The sequence below is a fragment of the Saccostrea echinata genome, unplaced genomic scaffold, assembly GCF_033153115.1.
Source record: "Saccostrea echinata isolate AGI-Se365-2 ecotype Australia unplaced genomic scaffold, CSIRO_AGI_Sech_v1 ptg000015l, whole genome shotgun sequence".
Taxonomy (NCBI): domain Eukaryota; kingdom Metazoa; phylum Mollusca; class Bivalvia; order Ostreida; family Ostreidae; genus Saccostrea; species Saccostrea echinata.
Genome location: NW_026889764.1, coordinates 12,457,882 through 12,476,218, shown reverse-complemented (window position 1 = coordinate 12,476,218; position 18,337 = coordinate 12,457,882). Strand labels below are relative to the sequence as shown.

General features: G+C 32.7%; 1 protein-coding gene across 1 annotated transcript; it reads right to left on the bottom strand.

Moving 5' to 3' along the window:
* Nucleotides 1-274: 274 nt before the first annotated feature.
* Nucleotides 275-18,045, bottom strand: LOC133187954 (uncharacterized). Its single transcript, XM_061323350.1, has 4 exons — nt 17,709-18,045; nt 1,547-1,626; nt 441-537; nt 275-331 (listed from the first exon to the last, which is right to left on the bottom strand). Exons 1-4 carry the CDS (start codon nt 18,043-18,045, stop codon nt 315-317), a joined length of 531 nt encoding a protein of 176 aa, XP_061179334.1. The 3' UTR covers nt 275-314.
* Between the last annotated feature and the right edge of the window lie 292 nt (nt 18,046-18,337).

Genomic DNA, 18,337 nt, shown 5'->3' with positions numbered 1-18,337 from the left:
CAAATCTTATGATACAGTTAATCGACTTCAAAGGAAATGCATGTAGTTAAATTTTATCTTTGATAATTATTATGGAGAAAGTTCCTTTGCTTAACTAAATTTGTCTCTTTCACAAACAATTTCGTAGTTATATGAACATAATATGTCATTCAGTTGTGCATAACGAGTAAGAGCAACGCAGTCCTGATTTCCTCCCCAGTTGTTAGGTTGGCCAGGATACCAAAATGAAGCATTGAATTCATCAGATCCATGGCTCCAGGAATACAACCTTCCTGGCTGAAGTCATTGGCTCCTATCCAGCAAGAGCAATCATCTCAATTAGTACACTCCACTGAAATAAAAGATATTTATGTGACCTTTTTAGCATTAAAGGACTATACAATGGACGTTTTGAATAATTATATCAGACTTGATCAATCTTGATTTGTAAATTCCATTACCCGAATTAACAGGTTGCATAAAGGCCTCTGTCACCCATAAGGCTTCCTCATGTGTTTCTGTCTGAAGTAGGTAGGCATCATGGCTATTGCAAATGTTCTGGGAATACAAACATTCCTTCTATGAATATAATAATAACAAAACTTAAATGACAAGAAGAAATTGATCCATTAGACTTCCTTGTTATAATTCATATGGTAATTTGCCCGCAAACCTGTTAGTATTGTGTTTGCTAACATTTGCACTGTTTCCGTGGTATTAAGAGACCCACGAATTCATGTCATCCACGAAATGTAAAATTTCAAACTATACTATCATATTTATGCCGCCAACCACTAAATCAAGTCCAAAAGAACCAACATTCCCCCCTCCCCCCAAACACGAAAAATTTACAAGAAAATAAGATTTTAGAGTATGTTTTTCTGTAAAAGTATATCTACGACTGAAAATTAAACACACAAAACATGTAAAGAATAAAAAATGATAAATAAATAGATCATTTAACTAACTCTTCATATGATTCATATACTAGAGAGACAAATGCATTTATATTTTATCAGACGTTTCATGAATGCTCACACTATCTCCGTCATTTTAAACTTTGGTGACGTAAGATAAAATTTTCCAATAACTGTCCTCAGGGTAAGTGACGGTATATAACGGGTGCATCAAAGTAATGTGGAGTATTTTCTGTCAGTAAATTAAATTTACGTAGGCGTTACACTTTGGATAAACTGAATTTCAACACATTTATTTTTTATTTCCGACCAACATAAAAATTTAAAAAAAAAAAACAAACATTTTTGTCATCGATTTAAACTTAGTATTAAGGAATCTTTGCACAAAGTTCCGATGTCCAACGTGATTATGATGAGAATGGGACGTTCAAAATGTGGATTTGGAGTTAATGAAAATCACAATGCTGTCACGTGCAAGAGTTAACCAAGTTACTAAACGATATTTTCGCTTAATATCTTCTATATTTATTATCAAGTCATCTTTTCAAAAGCTTAAGAAACAATAAGAATCTGTGGAAATTCCGAATAATCACTGTCCATAAGCATTTTCATTTATGAAAGGTTAACCACTGGTATACTGGTATATATACCTTTGAATTGCTCCATCCTGTTTTGTTTTTAATGTGAAGGTAACAATGACCAGAATAAGGTACCCATCCTTCTTTGCAAACTGAAAATAATATAAATTATTTTATTTGTTATCTACAGTAAAATATAAATACAGATTCGTTAAGCTTAAATAAAAATAAATATGAAACGTAAAAATTTCATTTACCCAAGTCTCTTTTTATCATAATTATAATTTTACATGGAGCCCAATAGCCTTACCGGTCACCTGAGCATAATAAAACACCATAAAGGATCCACAGAAGTGAAGTATAAAGTAAAAAAAATACACTGTAAGCTAATAGATGAAGCTATGTTACCAAAAGCTAGAGAAATAGGATGACCATGTATCAACAAAATAATTAGTCTAGTAACAATTCTTAAAGCAGATCTCTTTAAGTGCCTGAACTTGCCCACATTTGTTAGTATTACCATGTAAACAAAACAGAACAATAGTTCTTGCGCACTATTAGTGAAATCTTCACATTTCCTTTCACATTGGCCGCTCTTGGTCTTTGAAGAACATTAAATATACACTCAATAAGGTATTTTTTATCACATTTTATTTATCTATTATTTACAAGTCTACCTAACCATTAAAAACTATGAAAGTACTTTTATATTATATAACTTAAAAATCCTATATAAAGCACTTGACCAAGTGGACCAGAATTTCATAAACCAGGTAAAAATACCCTTGCTTATTACACCTTAGTCCTTTGTTTGACTCCTAGATGCCCTGGAGCAGAGAAAAAGATATACAAAGAAATAATGCATTTGTCCTAATATCAGAATCCCTTATCAAGGGGCCAAATACACAATTTTGGAAGAAGCACATATGCTCATTATAACTATGCACTTACACATGTGTAGGTTTATCCGGTAAATAACAAAGGACAGAGAAGATTTTTCAAAGAATTAATGCATTTTCAATATTCAACGAATCCTACCCATAACAACAACCCCGACCCAGGGGCCATGAAATTTTGGAAAAGGCACACTTGGTCATCTAACTTTGCAATTACATGTAGTTTGATCACTTAATATCCTGGAAAAGAGAAGATGATACCTCCCACCCCCCTGAACCCCTGACCCTGGGGCCAAATACTTCACAATTTTGGAAAAGACACCCTTTGTCATCATAATCATAACAATGCACTTAGTTTATCTGAAAAATACCCAGGAGAAGAAAAAACATTTTCAAATCATCAATGCATTTTTACTATAATCAATGGAGCTCAACCCTAACACCAGAACCAACCCATGACACAGGGTCTATTAAATTTACAATTATTGAAGAGGCACCCTTGTTCACGATGTCATTTAAAAAAATTCAAAGAAATAATTCATTTTCACTATATACACAGTAATCAATAAAACCCCTCCCTAACACCAAAGCCCTTCCCAAGGGGCCATGAAAATTCTCAGTTTGGGAAGATGCATCCTTGCTCAACATAACTAAGGACTTACACGTGGTTTATTTGCTTAATACCAAGAAACAGAGAAAAAAAATTCAAAGAATTTTTGCATTTTTACAATGTGATCATTAGAACCTCCCTAAATCTAGTTTCCCTGACCTTGGGCCATGAATTTCACAATTTTGGTAGAGTGCTCAATTTAATTACAATCATGACATACAGCTCAACTGCTTGATGTTCTACATACAGAAGAAGATTTTTAAAGACTGCATTAATTTTGTTGGTTTTAGCGCGATCCCTTGGGAGCAGGAACCATGAAACCATGAAATTCTATTTTTTTTTTAACCCTTTACTCATTGATGCCATATGTCAAAATTGATTGGGTTGCATCCTGTTTATTGTAAAATAATATATATATTTTTATATATAATGAAAAATATATCTACTTCATGAAAGAAATATTATAGCAATATAAATTAAGGTGCATATGATGCTATGTTTCGATGATAAAATCATGTGTCTATCATGTGTCTACATACATTACATCTAATGAAATATATGTAGGTGACAATAACGAATAGTGATCGATTAAAAAAAAACTACGAACAATACAAATCGGTGAGCAGGGGGTAACACTCGGACCCCTGGAAATTCCAGAGGTGTAATCAGGTTTTTCGGAGGAGAAAGCATTTCTTGTCGGCCGGTCACACCCGCCGTGAGTCATTATTGCTGTAAACGTTTTTTTTTTTTTAAATTGGAAGATGCACATCTTTTAATTACTGCAATTAGTTAAAGACGACAGATGGTAATATTAGATAATGTCACAATGTTCGGTCTGCAAAGGGTCTGAATTTTTTTTTGTGTCATGGTGAGGTACTTTTTTTTATGTTAGCCATACTTTAAATCAAATAGAAAAGCGTTTTCTGAATTCCAACGTGCTATAACTTCTAGGGGGCGGAGCTTAGTCGTACAATAACTTCCAATGTACTGTACAATAACTTCAAAATGAAGTCAATACTTTTTAAATATTTTTTTCTGTAAGTATATACAACCTATGCAGAGGAAACAAGAGAAACCTCACAAAATTCAACCCCCTCCCTTCAATCTGAAAATGCATACGTGAGAATCATTTTCAAGAGGAATACAAAGAAACTCAGTTAACCGCTTTAAACAAAAGTTTTTAAAATAAGAATTTCATGTATTCGACATATTGAGAAATGGTGTTCATTCTGCTGATTTGCATATCGCCATTTTGGAACTGTAATGGCGGCCGTATTTATAAAGGTTTATATAGAGAAAATACAAAAAAATCGCGAATTTTTATATCCTAACTATTTCGGATAAAGTTCTTCCGCCGATGGTTTGATTCTTCTTAATATCTTCTACCGGAAATGACAAGATTGTTGATACCAAACTGAAAGTTGCGACCGCCTTTTTGATTTGAAAATTCGAAGCGAGAGTATATTGTTTTAATGAAGGAAAGAGCACAGAATTGGTGTTTTTATCATTTTTTATGAGGAAATGTAAGTGTTTATTACAAGTTGACAAAGTTCTTCCGCCGATTAAGAGGTGCAGGAGAGAGCCTATTTTTATAAAATACACATGTTTTACCATTCCATGAGGAGTTACAATCGCCTTTTTAATTTAAAAACGGCATTTTTTTGCATCCGTGTGACCTACTTTATATCGGGAAAACGGTGTCCTGAGTCGTCAGCTTTTATTCACACAAATTTCTACCCATATAACTGTGATGGAGCCTTGAAGAAAAAACAAAACGAAACAGGCTTGCAGGGTTTAACATAAGAATTGAAAGAAATGGAATTTCGAGTTTATTCAGTATCTTATGAATATTAATGAGAAATAAATCACGTGGAAGCATCCTCATGAATAAATTACACACATGTACAATTTCTCCATATGAATTAAAACAGATAATTGAAATGTGACAATATTGAAAACACGCGCAGTTCGATAATTCCCTTATTAGCACCTGTTTTCTGGGTTCCTTGAGTTACATGCAAACGGATACATGTTCGTATATGAATGTATTTGGACTCTTCCACACTACATTCCATAATGTTGACACTTGTGGCTACAGTACTTGACTCAGATTTCCTCAAGACATGCAAGCGTATTCCTAGTAATAGTAATGTAGCGGATCATAGTGCGGGCGGATCAAAGTTTCCAGTTTTGTGCCTGTGTATATTATGGTTTTTGAAATATTCATACTGCTTAAATTAATCCATCAAATACAATTGCACACTCGTTTAATATCGCTTGAATTTTCATTGCAACCATCTCCTTCGTACTTTCTGCTTTGTTTGAACACCATGTACACTTACGATGGACCAAGGCCTGTGACGTAATGTCGCGTGCAGATTGGTGCTGAAGGAGTGACTATGCAAATGACCATGACACAAGACTTTAACAGACACTGTAAATAAAACTTATTGCATTCAACCGATTTACATGTGATCATAAACTAAATTGTACAAAAAAATTAAATCGTAAATTAATAAATTATTTAATAACTTCTACAATCAACGATTCTAGAAATTGTATATAAATAATTTCAATAACTTTTTTCTGTCTTTTATTCTCTCCGTTACTATCTGACAATAAGGAAAGCAGTTGAGATATTCCGAACAGCATTTTCTACTGATCACGTTTTCTATCAATTTCTGCATGTCCTCCTTTTTAGCTCACGTGAGCCGAAGGCTCATGTGAACTTTTCTGATCAAAGAGTGTCCGGCGTCCGTCTGTCGCTGTCCACTATAAACTTTTCACATTTTCGACCTCTGGGCCACTAGCCAATTACAACCAAACTTGCCACAAAACATCCTTAGGTGATGGGGATTTAAGTTTGTTCACAAGAAGTGCCACACCCTCTTTCAAGGGCAGATAACTAAGAATTTATGAAAATCTGGTGGCATCTTTTAAAAACCTTCTCAAGAACCTCTTGGCAAGAAAAGATGAAACTTATGCTTCATTACATATTCTAGATTCAAATTTGTTCATATCACCACTGCCGGGGGTAGGGCGGGGCCACAAAAGGGGGTGGAAGTTTTACAAAGAAATATATAGGAAATGTCTTATAAAATCTTCTTCTCAAGAACAACAAAGCCATGATAAGTCATATTATAATAAAAGTGTCCTCAGGTTGTGTAGATTAAATTTTATTCCAATCATGACCCCTGTGACTTGGGCAGGGCCACAAGAGATGGTCAAAATTTATCAAAGGAATATAAAAATCTTCTCAAGAACAGCTAAGCCATTATTAGTCATATTAATATAGAAGTATCCTCAGGTAGAGTAGATTCATGTTTGTTCAAATCATGACCCCGGGAGTAGGGCGGGACCAAAACAGTGGGTCAGATTTTTGCATAAGAATATATATCAAACATCTTGAAAAAATACTCTGCTAGCTCAAGAACAGCAAAGCCATGATAAGTCATATTGTTCTAGAACATCCTCAGGTAGTTTAGATTCAAATTCGTTCAAATTAAGGGTGGGTAAGGTTGGGCCACAATGACAGATCAGAGTTTACATTGGAAAAAATAGGGAAAAAATCTTTAAAATTCTTCTCTTTAAGAACAGCAAAGTCATGATTAGTAATATTGACATGGAAGCATTCCGAGGCAGTGTAAATTAAAGATTACCCCTTCCCCAACAGCTCAAAACTGAACTGATTTCTGCTTCTTTTTTGCCAATGTGCTCAGGTAAGCGATGTGCCCCATGGGCCTCTTGTTGTTCATCTTAGAATTTTGTTATGAAATGATATCTATGTTCTTTTGGTTTAAATAAATCTATACTAGACATACTGTCATTAATTATTCATTTTACTTTACAGAAGACCCGAATTACATTAAGATGTAAGATTGTGTACAAATATTAAGATTAAAATTATGTACAAATATGTCTTCACGCAATCTCGTGCCTTGCAACAGTGGTACGTGTAGTCGACTGATAAGATTAAATCACGTTTTAATGAAACATATTGATGTATATGGTATAGATATTAATGAAGATGATATTTTTAGGTGTTATAATTACATGTTCTTAAATTCTTCCAAATAAAGAAAATAGTCTGATTCCTTGATAAAAATACTTTAGAAAATAATAAATATTTTAGTGAATAAAGCTTTCTTGGTGATTGCAATTGCAATCGAAGTTAATTATAGCTCAACATCTCTTCGAAGGGAAAACCTTCATATCCAATAAACTTAAATTGATTTCAGTAAAAAAAAGTTTTGTTTTGTTTTCACAAGTACAGATGTTGTGGTCTATATTTTTCTAATTAATTTAACGCAGAGTTGACTAATCTGTATATCTACCTATGTTAATCATTAAACCTAAAGCTAAATCTTTTTAACTGGATTAAGGGTTTTCAAATGTTGTTATTAGAGGGAAAATATCCCATTTGAAAATAGCGTAAGATGGAATTAAACATTGAGACAGATGTGTTTGATGTTTCAAAATACAAATCACGAATAAGTAATTTCCATTTTTCTCTTTCTTAAAAGCTTCCTTTTTAGTCCTCTATTGTTTTTTAGTCTTTGTTTCATTTAGGTGCAAGCCAATGGACTTGAAATAAAAATTTAAAGATGTTTTTCTATTTAACATCCAAAAATATGTGAAACATGTATTTTTATTCCAAATGCTTTAATAATGAGCTGTATATACAACATAAAAACCTGTTAATTAATTTGTCGTATATCAAAAAAAAAAAAAAAAAAAAAAAAAAAAAAAAAAAATTGTATAATTCGTACATTGTATAATCAGGCATGTAATGCATGTCCCTCTATAAAAAAAATGATAGAAACTTTTAGAACGTCTTTAAGAAATGCATGTAAATATCTTCCTATTTGAAAAAAAAAAAAAAAATTGTATAATTCGTACATTGTATAATCAGGCATGTAATGCATGTCCCTCTATAAAAAAAATGATAGAAACTTTTAGAACGTCTTTAAGAAATGCATGTAAATATCTTCCTATTTGAAAAAAAATGTGGATACGGATTTTGCAACATTTGCGTTTTAATCAAAGATATTACAATAAATTTCCACTGAAAAAAACTGTATTTCTGCTCATTTATTTATTATTAAATTAAGTCAATATCTGAATGGGATATAAGGCTGTTTTCACTGAATCAGGAGTCATAATGACATATTGGTACTAATATGATAGTGGGGAAAGCTTTATGAGATGAATGCACATAGTTTCAATGATACCTAACATTACTGAAATTTAAATAAATGTATTTGGATTTCTACAAAACAAATGCCTACATTATCTGAAAATGATTGGGCCTGTCAAACTATAAAGGTTTAGACAAACTAAACCAACATACGAAAAAAAATTATTAAACAAGCTAACATACACTGAAGATTAAATTAAAATATCAAAAGGAAGGCGCCTTAACGACTAATAGGTAGTTAGGCTAACGCACAAATCGAAAACATACCCTATTGTCAAAGCATGAATAACTTTCCTCAAGCATATGCTATAACATCTTTAAACTTAGACCAGCTTGTATAAAACATAGATCTGACGAGTTTGACTATCTCTATATTTCATTGCAAAAACATGCACAATGCTGCATAACGCTGGTGAGTATGCTACCTGTAACTAAATAACATTTTTAGTGCGTTCTTCACAATTTTCAATCAAACAAGCTCTAAGGTCGTAGGACAAACGTTGAATAACTTTCATACACGATAAATAAAGGTTGCAAATAAGTTGGAATTACATTACCAATAGTTATGCATAACCTACACAAATTGCTGGCGGACTGCCGACATGTGTCAACGTATATGCGAAACGTTAAATGGCATCAGGAACTTACACGTCGCGAAATCTGAATAATGATTTTTTTTAATTAAAGAGACGCAGTGGAGCAAAACAGGAAAACTAAGTAAGAGTTTTTGCATGATCCATGTAATTTATTTGAAAGTTTTAAGTTTCATGCGAGTTTAGGTTCCAGAACCAAATAAATCTTCTCTTGTGGGAAAAAAAAATTCAACACGCTTAATGCATGACTTGTGCATACACATCCATACTCCTCCAAATGTTGTTATTTTTTTAAATGTGACATCAAGAGCTTACAAATTTCAAGAATTGAATAACATTTTTATTTAATTGAAGAGACAGAGTGACACAAAAACAGGAAAACTGGGGAAAAAAAATTGAATGAATCATACAAACTTTGATCATTTTTTGAAAGTACATGCATTAGATTTCGTAAAGGCGCAGGCTCGAGAACCTAAAAGTTAGCTTTAAAAAACCTATTTTGTGGCCCAGGACGAAAGTCTTTGCTTTATAGTGCATTTGACTTGTTAAAATTTCGCTCTGATTATAATTTTGTGAATAATTTTGTTCGATTTATTATTATATAATATTATAAAAGATATATAAATGATTTGGACTTAACATGCCTCTTTAAAAAATATTTTTACAAGTTTGAGAAGATTGCATAACCCCAATATTGAATCATTCAGCAAGCATAAGGAAGGACGAAGGACAGCAACCATCAAAATAAAACTTTAACTGGTATTACTATTGTTTTGCAGCCTTTCTCCAAATAAATTTTCAAAAGTTTTCATATCTCCATGATTTTTTGAAATTATATAAATATTTACCTGAATTTTAAGCTATTTTAAAAAGAAAAATAACTATGCTTTTGGTGAAACTCATATTTTACTCTAGAATTCAATGGAAAACGAATTTTTTTTAAAGATTATTCACTTCCACTGTGAAACAAAATTTCTTTTGAAAGAACCATGTATTTGAATTTTTGATCACCAAATTCATACCAAAACTCTAGTTTTTTTTTTTCGCGGGGGAACATGTGTTAACAGATCAACGCACGGCGAAAATATTTAATTTATGTCCGACTTCTTTGGCAAACACTATTTATTTAAAAAAGGGGTATCTCTTTAACCAAGAGGGATACATCTTTAAAATTAAGAGAAATCTTTTTCACTCAAAGAGATATCTGAGAGAGAGAGAGAGAGAGAGAGAGAGAGAGAGAGAGAGAGAGAGAGAGCTTAAATTCTAACAAATATCTAACAGATAAGCGAAAAGGATATCTATAACTTTAAGAGATATCTCTCTAATTTTAAAAGATACTTTTCTTAGTAAAAGAGATATCTCGCACAGTAAAAATATGCTCTTTCTTAGATATATATCTCTATAAATTGAGATATATGTCTTATTTAAAGAGTTGCCTTTATCACTTTAAAATTAGAACCATTTGTAAGCTAAGAGAATTATCTTATTCTAAGCGTATGACTCTTTAACATGTTATACAATCATTGCCCAAGATAGATTAAAGACCAGGCTTTTTGACATTTAAGCAAACTTCTTTTTCAACAAACATGATACGTAGATTTCCATACTTTCTGATTGGTCATCTGCACACGTATTTCGTTAAAAACCATCCTGATCTTACACACAAGTGCTCCGAGGTTGATATTAAAAGATGCTTGATTTTCTAATTCAAATTATCTTCATGATAGATTTGGAGATCTTTTGGAATTTCCACGAGTCTCTTTGTGCCCCATTATTAGCAGACCTATTTTGATTCTATTGACGAAGAATTTATTTTAAAAAAAACTCTTTAAAAACTTCTGCATGAACAGAAGTATCTTGCTGTGGCTTTCATTTTTCCATCATCATTTCAGAGCCATTCTCTGTAATGACTTTAACTTTTATATAGGAGCTGTGGCACGCTTAGTCTCAGAATTTCTCCACTCTCTATAATAAAAGTCTTTGATACTGTAAACTTAAATCAGGCAAAAATTGGTTGCTACGTGTCATGATTACCATAGCAATATGTCCTAAAGTTTGTAAAAATGGCATTTTTCAACATGTTCAGAGTCTGCAGCAAAGCAAACAACTGACAATGACTGTTTCTGAAAGTTGAAGATCTGATGTCTTAAATGCATGATAAACATGTTTGGTAAATCAACTACTACGTACGTTACTATGGAAACAATGTATTCAAAAGTAATAATTTTGTTCATTTAATTTTATAAAGTCATACACTTAAGAATAAAAACAATCATAGGTTGAAATGCAAGCAAATAATAGACAAGAGATTCTTGTAACATATACCAAGGACGAAATATATTTCTTATAGGTTGACAATGATTGCCATGGTTTTAATACCACAAAGGGATTTTAAATCTACTCTCTTAATGTTTTAATATTATCCTATCTTTTTAAAAAGCATATTTCTATAAAACTGATGATCAATTTCTATAAGCGTTGGTTTGACCCTAATTTTTACATTTCAAAAAATTCAAATTCAATTCTTTAAATAGAGCGTTGCAATGGAAATAAGCTAAAAAAAATATGCATAAAAATCTGAAAAATATTCTGTTTCCTTGGATACGTACCCTTGTATGTAGATTCCCAAAACTTTTATGATTGATATATATGAACAACTAACCTGACTTTCAATTTTGACTTACCCAATCTCTACCTGGATGCATAAAGCTGGCACATAGGATTTGATATTGATATAAAATTAACAAAATCGAACATTTTCCCTTCTTGGTAACCATAGCAACAGTGTTCTATTTTTCAACAAACTTTATCAATATATGAATTCAACTTTAGTTCTACCAGATAAATACTATTCAAGGTGAGTCAAATAACATGTTTCTTGATTAAAAGGTAAGTAAATTCCTACAGCAGCCAAAAATATCACTTTAAACAACTGGTACGTTGTTTCCATGGTTACACTGCAAAGTAACAATTAATCCCATTTTTTCTTATGTTGTCAGTCTTGCAAGGTCTTAAGGATGTATATGTGTCAGTCATGAATTTTATTAGGTCACCTGAGTCACTAAGGTGACCTTTTGCTATCCGTTTTCATCCGTCGTCGTGCGTCGTGCGACGTTCGTTAACATTTGAACATTTTAAGCTTCTTCTCTGAAACCGCTCAACCAATTTCAACCAAATTTGGTATATAGCATCTATGGGTGTAGGGAAACAAAAATTGTGAATTTCATGGTACCTGCCCTCCTGGGGCCTGAGGGGTGGGGCTAAAACCACCAAAATTAATGCAATCGTTAAAAATCTTCTTCTTTACGCCTGGACATCAAACAGTCAAACTGTTGGCATGATTGTAATAAGCATTGAGTCCTCTACCAAATTGTGAAATTCATGGCCCCAGGGTCAGGGGTTCTGGTGTTAGGGCGGGACTCTATTGATTATATAGTGAAAATGCATTAATTCTTTGAAAATCTTCTTCTCTGTTCCTGGGTATTAAATAAACCAAGCAAGTACATAGTTATAATGAGCAAGAGTGCCTCTTCCAAAATTGTCAATTTCATGGCCCCAGGGTCAGGGGTTCTGGTGTTAGGGCAGGGCTCCATTGACTATATAGTGAAAATGCATTAATTCTTTGAAAATCTTCTTCTCTGCTCCTAGATATTAAATAAACTAACTAAGAACATAGATATGATGAGGATGGCTGCCTTTTCAGAAAATGTGAATTTCATGGCCCCAGAGTCAGGGGTTCAGGTGTTAGGGCGGGCTCTATTGATTATTTGCATTAATTCATTGAAAATCTCCTTCTCTGCTCCTTGGTTTCAAATAAACTAACTCACTGCATAGTTATGATGAGCATGGTTGCCTCTTCCGAAATTGTGAATTTCATGGCCCCTGGGTCAGGGGTTCTGGTGTCAGGGTGGGGCTCAATTGATATATATATAGTGAAAATGCATTATTTCTGTGAAAATCTTCTCTCTCCTGGATATTAAATAAACTAAGTACATAGTTATGATGAGCATGGCTGCCTCCTCAGAAATTTTGAATTTCGTGGCCCCTGGGTGAAGGGTTCTGGTGTTAGGGCGAGGCTCTATTGATTATATAGGGAAATGCATAAATTCTTTCAAAATCTTCTTCTCTGCTCCTTGGTATTATTCAAACAAAGGAAGTGCATGGTTATGATAAGGAAGAATGCCTCTTTCAAAATTGTGAAATTCATGGCCCCTCGGTCAGTGGTTCTGGTGAAGGAGGGGGGCTCTCTATTGATTTTATAGTGAAAATGCATGATTTCTTTCAAAATAATTTTTCTACTACTGGTAATAAAGCAAAGAAACAAGTGTATAGTTATGATGAACAAAATGCTTCTTCCAGAATTGCAGAATTGTGAGGTCATGGCCCCTGGGAAAGATGTTCTGGTGTAAGGGGGGGGGGGGTTTATTCCTTTAATAATATAGTGAACATGCATTTCTTTGAAAATCTATGCTTCTGGGCATATTCGAGGCAAACAGAGTAAAAGTTTTAATATGCAAGGGTATTTTTACCGGAATTCGAACACCTGGATTATTTAGTCAAGTGTTCTGGTCCTGGCCAGGGCTATATGAGCTTGTATTCTGCTGAGCAAAGTTATTCCCCTTTGCCATTCACCTTTGATAATTAATCACTATTAATAATATATTTGAAAGGTCAATAGAATAAGAGAATTATGCAAGAATATTTATTGTATAATACAAAAAGTACTTTCATAGTTTTAATGATCAGGTAGACTTGGAAATAATAGATGAATAAAAGTGAAGCAAAAATAACTTATCTTTTTTAATGTTCTTCAAAGGCCAAGAGAGACCAGTGTGAGAAGTAGAAATATGGGGTTAGAAATAGACATTTTGTTAATAGTCTGCATGGTAATAGTGATAAATGGGGGACAGATAGATTCTATACCAATTAATTTGTTGATGTTTAGCATACTATTTTTCTTGCTTTTGGGCAACAAGGCTCCAGTTACCAGTTTATGGATCCTCTAAATTGTTGTATTGTACTCAGGTGACCGTTAAGGCCCTTGGGCCTCTTGTTGTTTTTCCTCAAGATAGTAGCATTAACCCAATCTTATCAACAGATTTTGCATGGTTACAAAGGGTTACCATGGCAACCATGAAAGTTATTTTTAGAATAATATTGCCAATACCTAATTACTTAAGGTCAAATATTTTTATTGTTTTTCTTTGGTTGTTGATTGAGTTTGATCATGTAACTTCTATCATTAGTGAATATTGAGCGTTTTCAGCATTTTTCAGCATCTAAATTGTATTCCAAATGTACCCATGGTTACCACTTAATTAGAGATAAATTCTAAATAGTTTCTTTATAGCATAAGTGGTAACAAGGTGACATGTTTTTGTGAGAATGGTTTGTTTGTTTTTCTTAGTCTTTATTAAGGCTAAATAAAGATTCAAAGTAGCTGAAAATCTCAATTTTCTGGCTGTTGCCATGGCAACCAAGACACATAGCAACGAAATTCTATTTGATGTATGTTTCTGGTGTCAAGTTGTAATAATGGGCAAAGTTTCATCAAAATCGGTGGTGACCATGAGTAGCAAAGAAGTTTAAGTGGTTACAGAGAATCGCTATTAATACGTAAAAAGTGAAGATAACGAGGAGTAATCAATCTCATGAACACAGTACACAAAAAAAAAAAAAAAATCATAAACAGGGCAACAACACGGACCCCTGGAAATACCAGAGGTGGGATCAGGTACCTAAGAGGAGAAAGCATCCCCTGTCGACCGGTTACATCCCTCGTGAACCCAATGTATTGATCAGGTAGAGGGAGTTCTTCGACAGATGTAGTTTAAAAGCAATGACCTTACAAATGGTATGAAACATATCAGACAAAATATGGTCCAACGATAGGTAGGTTGTTTTTACAAACAAGGTCATTAAATCAGCGTAGAATCTGGAAAAAGCTGATTTTAAACGGGTTTTGGGAAATTTTTGTTCCATCAAGTTATTTGTCGGTAGCTTGTCTTGGTTTAAAAATTGATCATACTCAGAGCATGGTCTTGCGTATCGAATGTATTGGAAGACATAAATTCCATATTAGGTGATGATGGATTATTACTTTATACATTGTAAATACGGGAAAATTGAAAAGATAATCATCCCGTTTGTCATACAGTTTAGTTATTAGTTGGTAATTGTTGTCTAAGTAAAACATTCATATATGAAACAGACATGGTAGACTCTGTAGTATCAGTAATTTCGAGTTCACTAGAATATATCGAGTCGTCATATGAATGAAAGTAACTATTGTGAATTGATAAAACGTCGTCGATATATCAAATATTGAGTTGAAGGCCACAACAAGAGTTTTCTTCGTCTCCTGTAGACGTTTTTGAATAAATTCTGCTTTATATGAACATAAAAACTCGTTGGCTAATAAAATAGAACAATAATTGCCTATCGGAATTCTAACAGATTGTTGGAAGACCTGGTCTTCAAAGACTACATAGATATAGTCAATGAAGATCTCCCGCAATTTTTAAATATCAACTTCAAAGTACTTGTATGCAGAATAAGAATAATTTTAACAAAGTAATTTTGTAAATTGATCACAATCTAAAAATAAATTATGAGTCCTTTTTTTATTGAGGAAGTAATTGTCTATGATGAGGAAAAGCCTGCTTTTTTATTAATCATGAGGAATGGTCACATAAAGCGTAGAAAAGTCAAATGTTTTGATGCTATTGATGCTTAAAAGGTTTTGAGAAAACATTTTTCCAAAAGGTCTTTGGAGTTTTTTTTAGAGTCCACATGTGATTTACAGTACTTCTTGAATATGTTGTAGCACAAAACGTTTGAAGTCTCTCTTTCACTGCAGTTAATATTTTGGTGATGTGTTGGCTAAGTTGAACATTGAACATTTACTGGACCCTGCGATATATGAGGGTCATTCAAAAATTTCGTAGACTTTTGTCAAAACTTTTTTATTTAACGTCATATTATAACCAAATTTAGTACAAATATTTTAACAATAGATTCAAATAATTTGAGTCAAAAAATTGGAATACCCTGGTATATCTTGTTATATATCTTGTACATATATCTTGTACTGTTAAAAAAGTCGTATCATAGTCACATTGGCACAACGTAGACTTGAAAGATTTACTACATTATTAATGTGGTAATTACAACAACATGGAAATGCAATGCATAATTTCCTAATCCGGTATTCTTGTGGTTGTTTACGAAAGGGGTATTTATAGTGAGGCTATTTGTGGGATTAGTATATGTTTTCCAAAATTCTGATCCTCATAGACAGAATAGAATGATTAATAATGTTCATTTTCATTCCGACGTTGATTTGATATGTCCAATCGAACTCATTATAAAAGACACCACAGAATCTGGCACATCTGTTACATATTTGGATGTTGTACTATAAAAATTTTATGGCAAACTAACAACTAAACTTTACAATGCATGTGAAGACTTTCTATTGTCAATTTTCCTTATTTATCTTCCAACATACCATTATCACCTGGATATGGAGTTTTTTATCTCCCAATCGAGCATATTCTACCTATGAACAATTTCTAAAACGACACAGCCTACTGGAAAATCAGTTGATGGTAGAAGGATACCAATATTCTTATTCAAAATAAGTATTTCTGAAATTCTATGGTCGATACAATGACTTCATTTGCAAACACAATTCATCGTTAGCTCGAAAGTTGACTGACTTATTTCATATAAATTACAAAAAAGTAAAATAAAATATATAAAAAATAAAAATAAAAAAAAAAACTACAAGGCTGTGAAAATTATGTCATTAATTTCACATTGAATGTCTACTGATTGTTGTTTTTACTCTATCCTGACAAGGAACATACAGTTACTGTTCGTATTCTTCTCATTTCATCTGAATAAATAGTAAAAAGGCTTGCCATAGATTTCAATTAATATTACAACTACAAAATCTTACAATTTGAATCTTAATACATGTATATGGTAAAATTCATATACGTTAAACATACTGAAAAATCTTATTGACCTGATCCATATAAGTAAGTATTCTGAAATTAGTGAAGTTTTAAAATTTGATTTCATTAAAGAAAATCATGTACTCTTATCCAAAAGTTGTAACTTAGGTCAACTAAACATTAATCAATGGTATTCAAATTATAAATCAATTACAAATGAGTTTAATTTGCTTTAAAAGAAATTTGCAAAAAGCTGAAGAACGTGTTTGTAAAATTAAAGTGGAAATGAAAAGATACAATTTTTTTTCTATAAATGATAAATATAACTGATAAGTTATGAATCGTAGCTTTGTGAAAAAAGATACACTGAACTGATTTCTAAATTTTTCTTTGCACAAAGGATAGATCATTGCGCTTTAAATAGAGTCGCAGAGTGAGGTTGCAGATTCCCACTGCGGGGCTTATAGACCGGTCTTTAAGATGATACCGTATAACCCAAGGTCCAATGTCGCAGTAGATGTTGACATGAAAAAGATCCATCACTTCTCAGTGGCTGAGTGTCAATTTTGGTTTTCATTTGGCACCTTCCATTGGCAATTGTAAATGATATCGATCAAGATAATTAAATTTTTTTCAAGAGGATAAAAATCGAACAAACAAAAAATCTTGAGAAGTCACTTTGCGATATTCTTATCGTAGTCTCTCAAACTCCCAGTATTTTTGATTTCCCACGTAGTTTTTAATACATGGAAAGATCTACGTCTACGTGTTTGGCGTTTTGCTTTAATTTGGTACAGACACCCATACCTCTTGTATAACAATCTTCTACAGCCTTCTCAAATGTTATCACGCGTTAAATATTATATTGTGTCATGTTATTGATATAATGAAAATTGATTAATTACTTGCTCACAGCATTTCCTTAATGTAATAATGCAATAAAATAGTAGTAAAACGAAAAAATTAAAAACTATTACCATTGAAGTCGGCGAGAAAGTTCCATCCGGACTCAATCAATGTCCTGTTAACCGATCTTTCATTAAGATAACACATCAGCAGCAGAGACAAGCGGACATTGACGTTGTAAAGAAGTCCAACACACAGTGGTTTACGAAGTAAACACTCCAAAGCACTCCTCACAGGGCTAATATTATGTATAGAAGTAATTTGGTAACGAGTATGTGTTGGTAATAATTCGCTGTAATTTGGGTCTCTGGTCAAAGTAAGTTCAGGAATTTTTGACATACACTGGACAGCTATGGTGCTGATTGCAAGCAAAGTTAGTAAACTTAACATCTCTTTGAAATACAACATCCTTTCTTGCAGGCCCACAAGTCAATACAGAGAGAACTTATAGTGTGTGGGATAACGCAATCATTAACAATTGGCTTACGATCACATATTGATTTCAGAAATAATTAGGCTAGCTACAATTTTTTGATGTATTTAAATTAATGAATTAAGAGATGTATGAACATAATTCATCCATTATTAAAAATGTATTTCTTCTTTTATTATTCATATAAAGATGACACTCCCAATGCTGAGCTAATATTTTTCGATCCTTTTCTTGTTTGAAAAATGTACTGTTAAGGCCCATTGCTAA

Bases quoted from the DNA above. Each gene is read 5' to 3' on its own strand.
- LOC133187954 (XM_061323350.1), bottom strand. From the start codon at position 18,045: ATGTTGTATTTCAAAGAGATGTTAAGTTTACTAACTTTGCTTGCAATC. The intron at 1,627-17,708 runs GTAATAGTTTTT...TATTATTTTCAG, and splicing joins CTTTCTCGCCGACTTCAATG to TTTGCAAAGAAGGATGGGTA. The intron at 538-1,546 runs GTATATATACCA...TTGTATTCCCAG, and splicing joins CAGGATGGAGCAATTCAAAG to AACATTTGCAATAGCCATGA.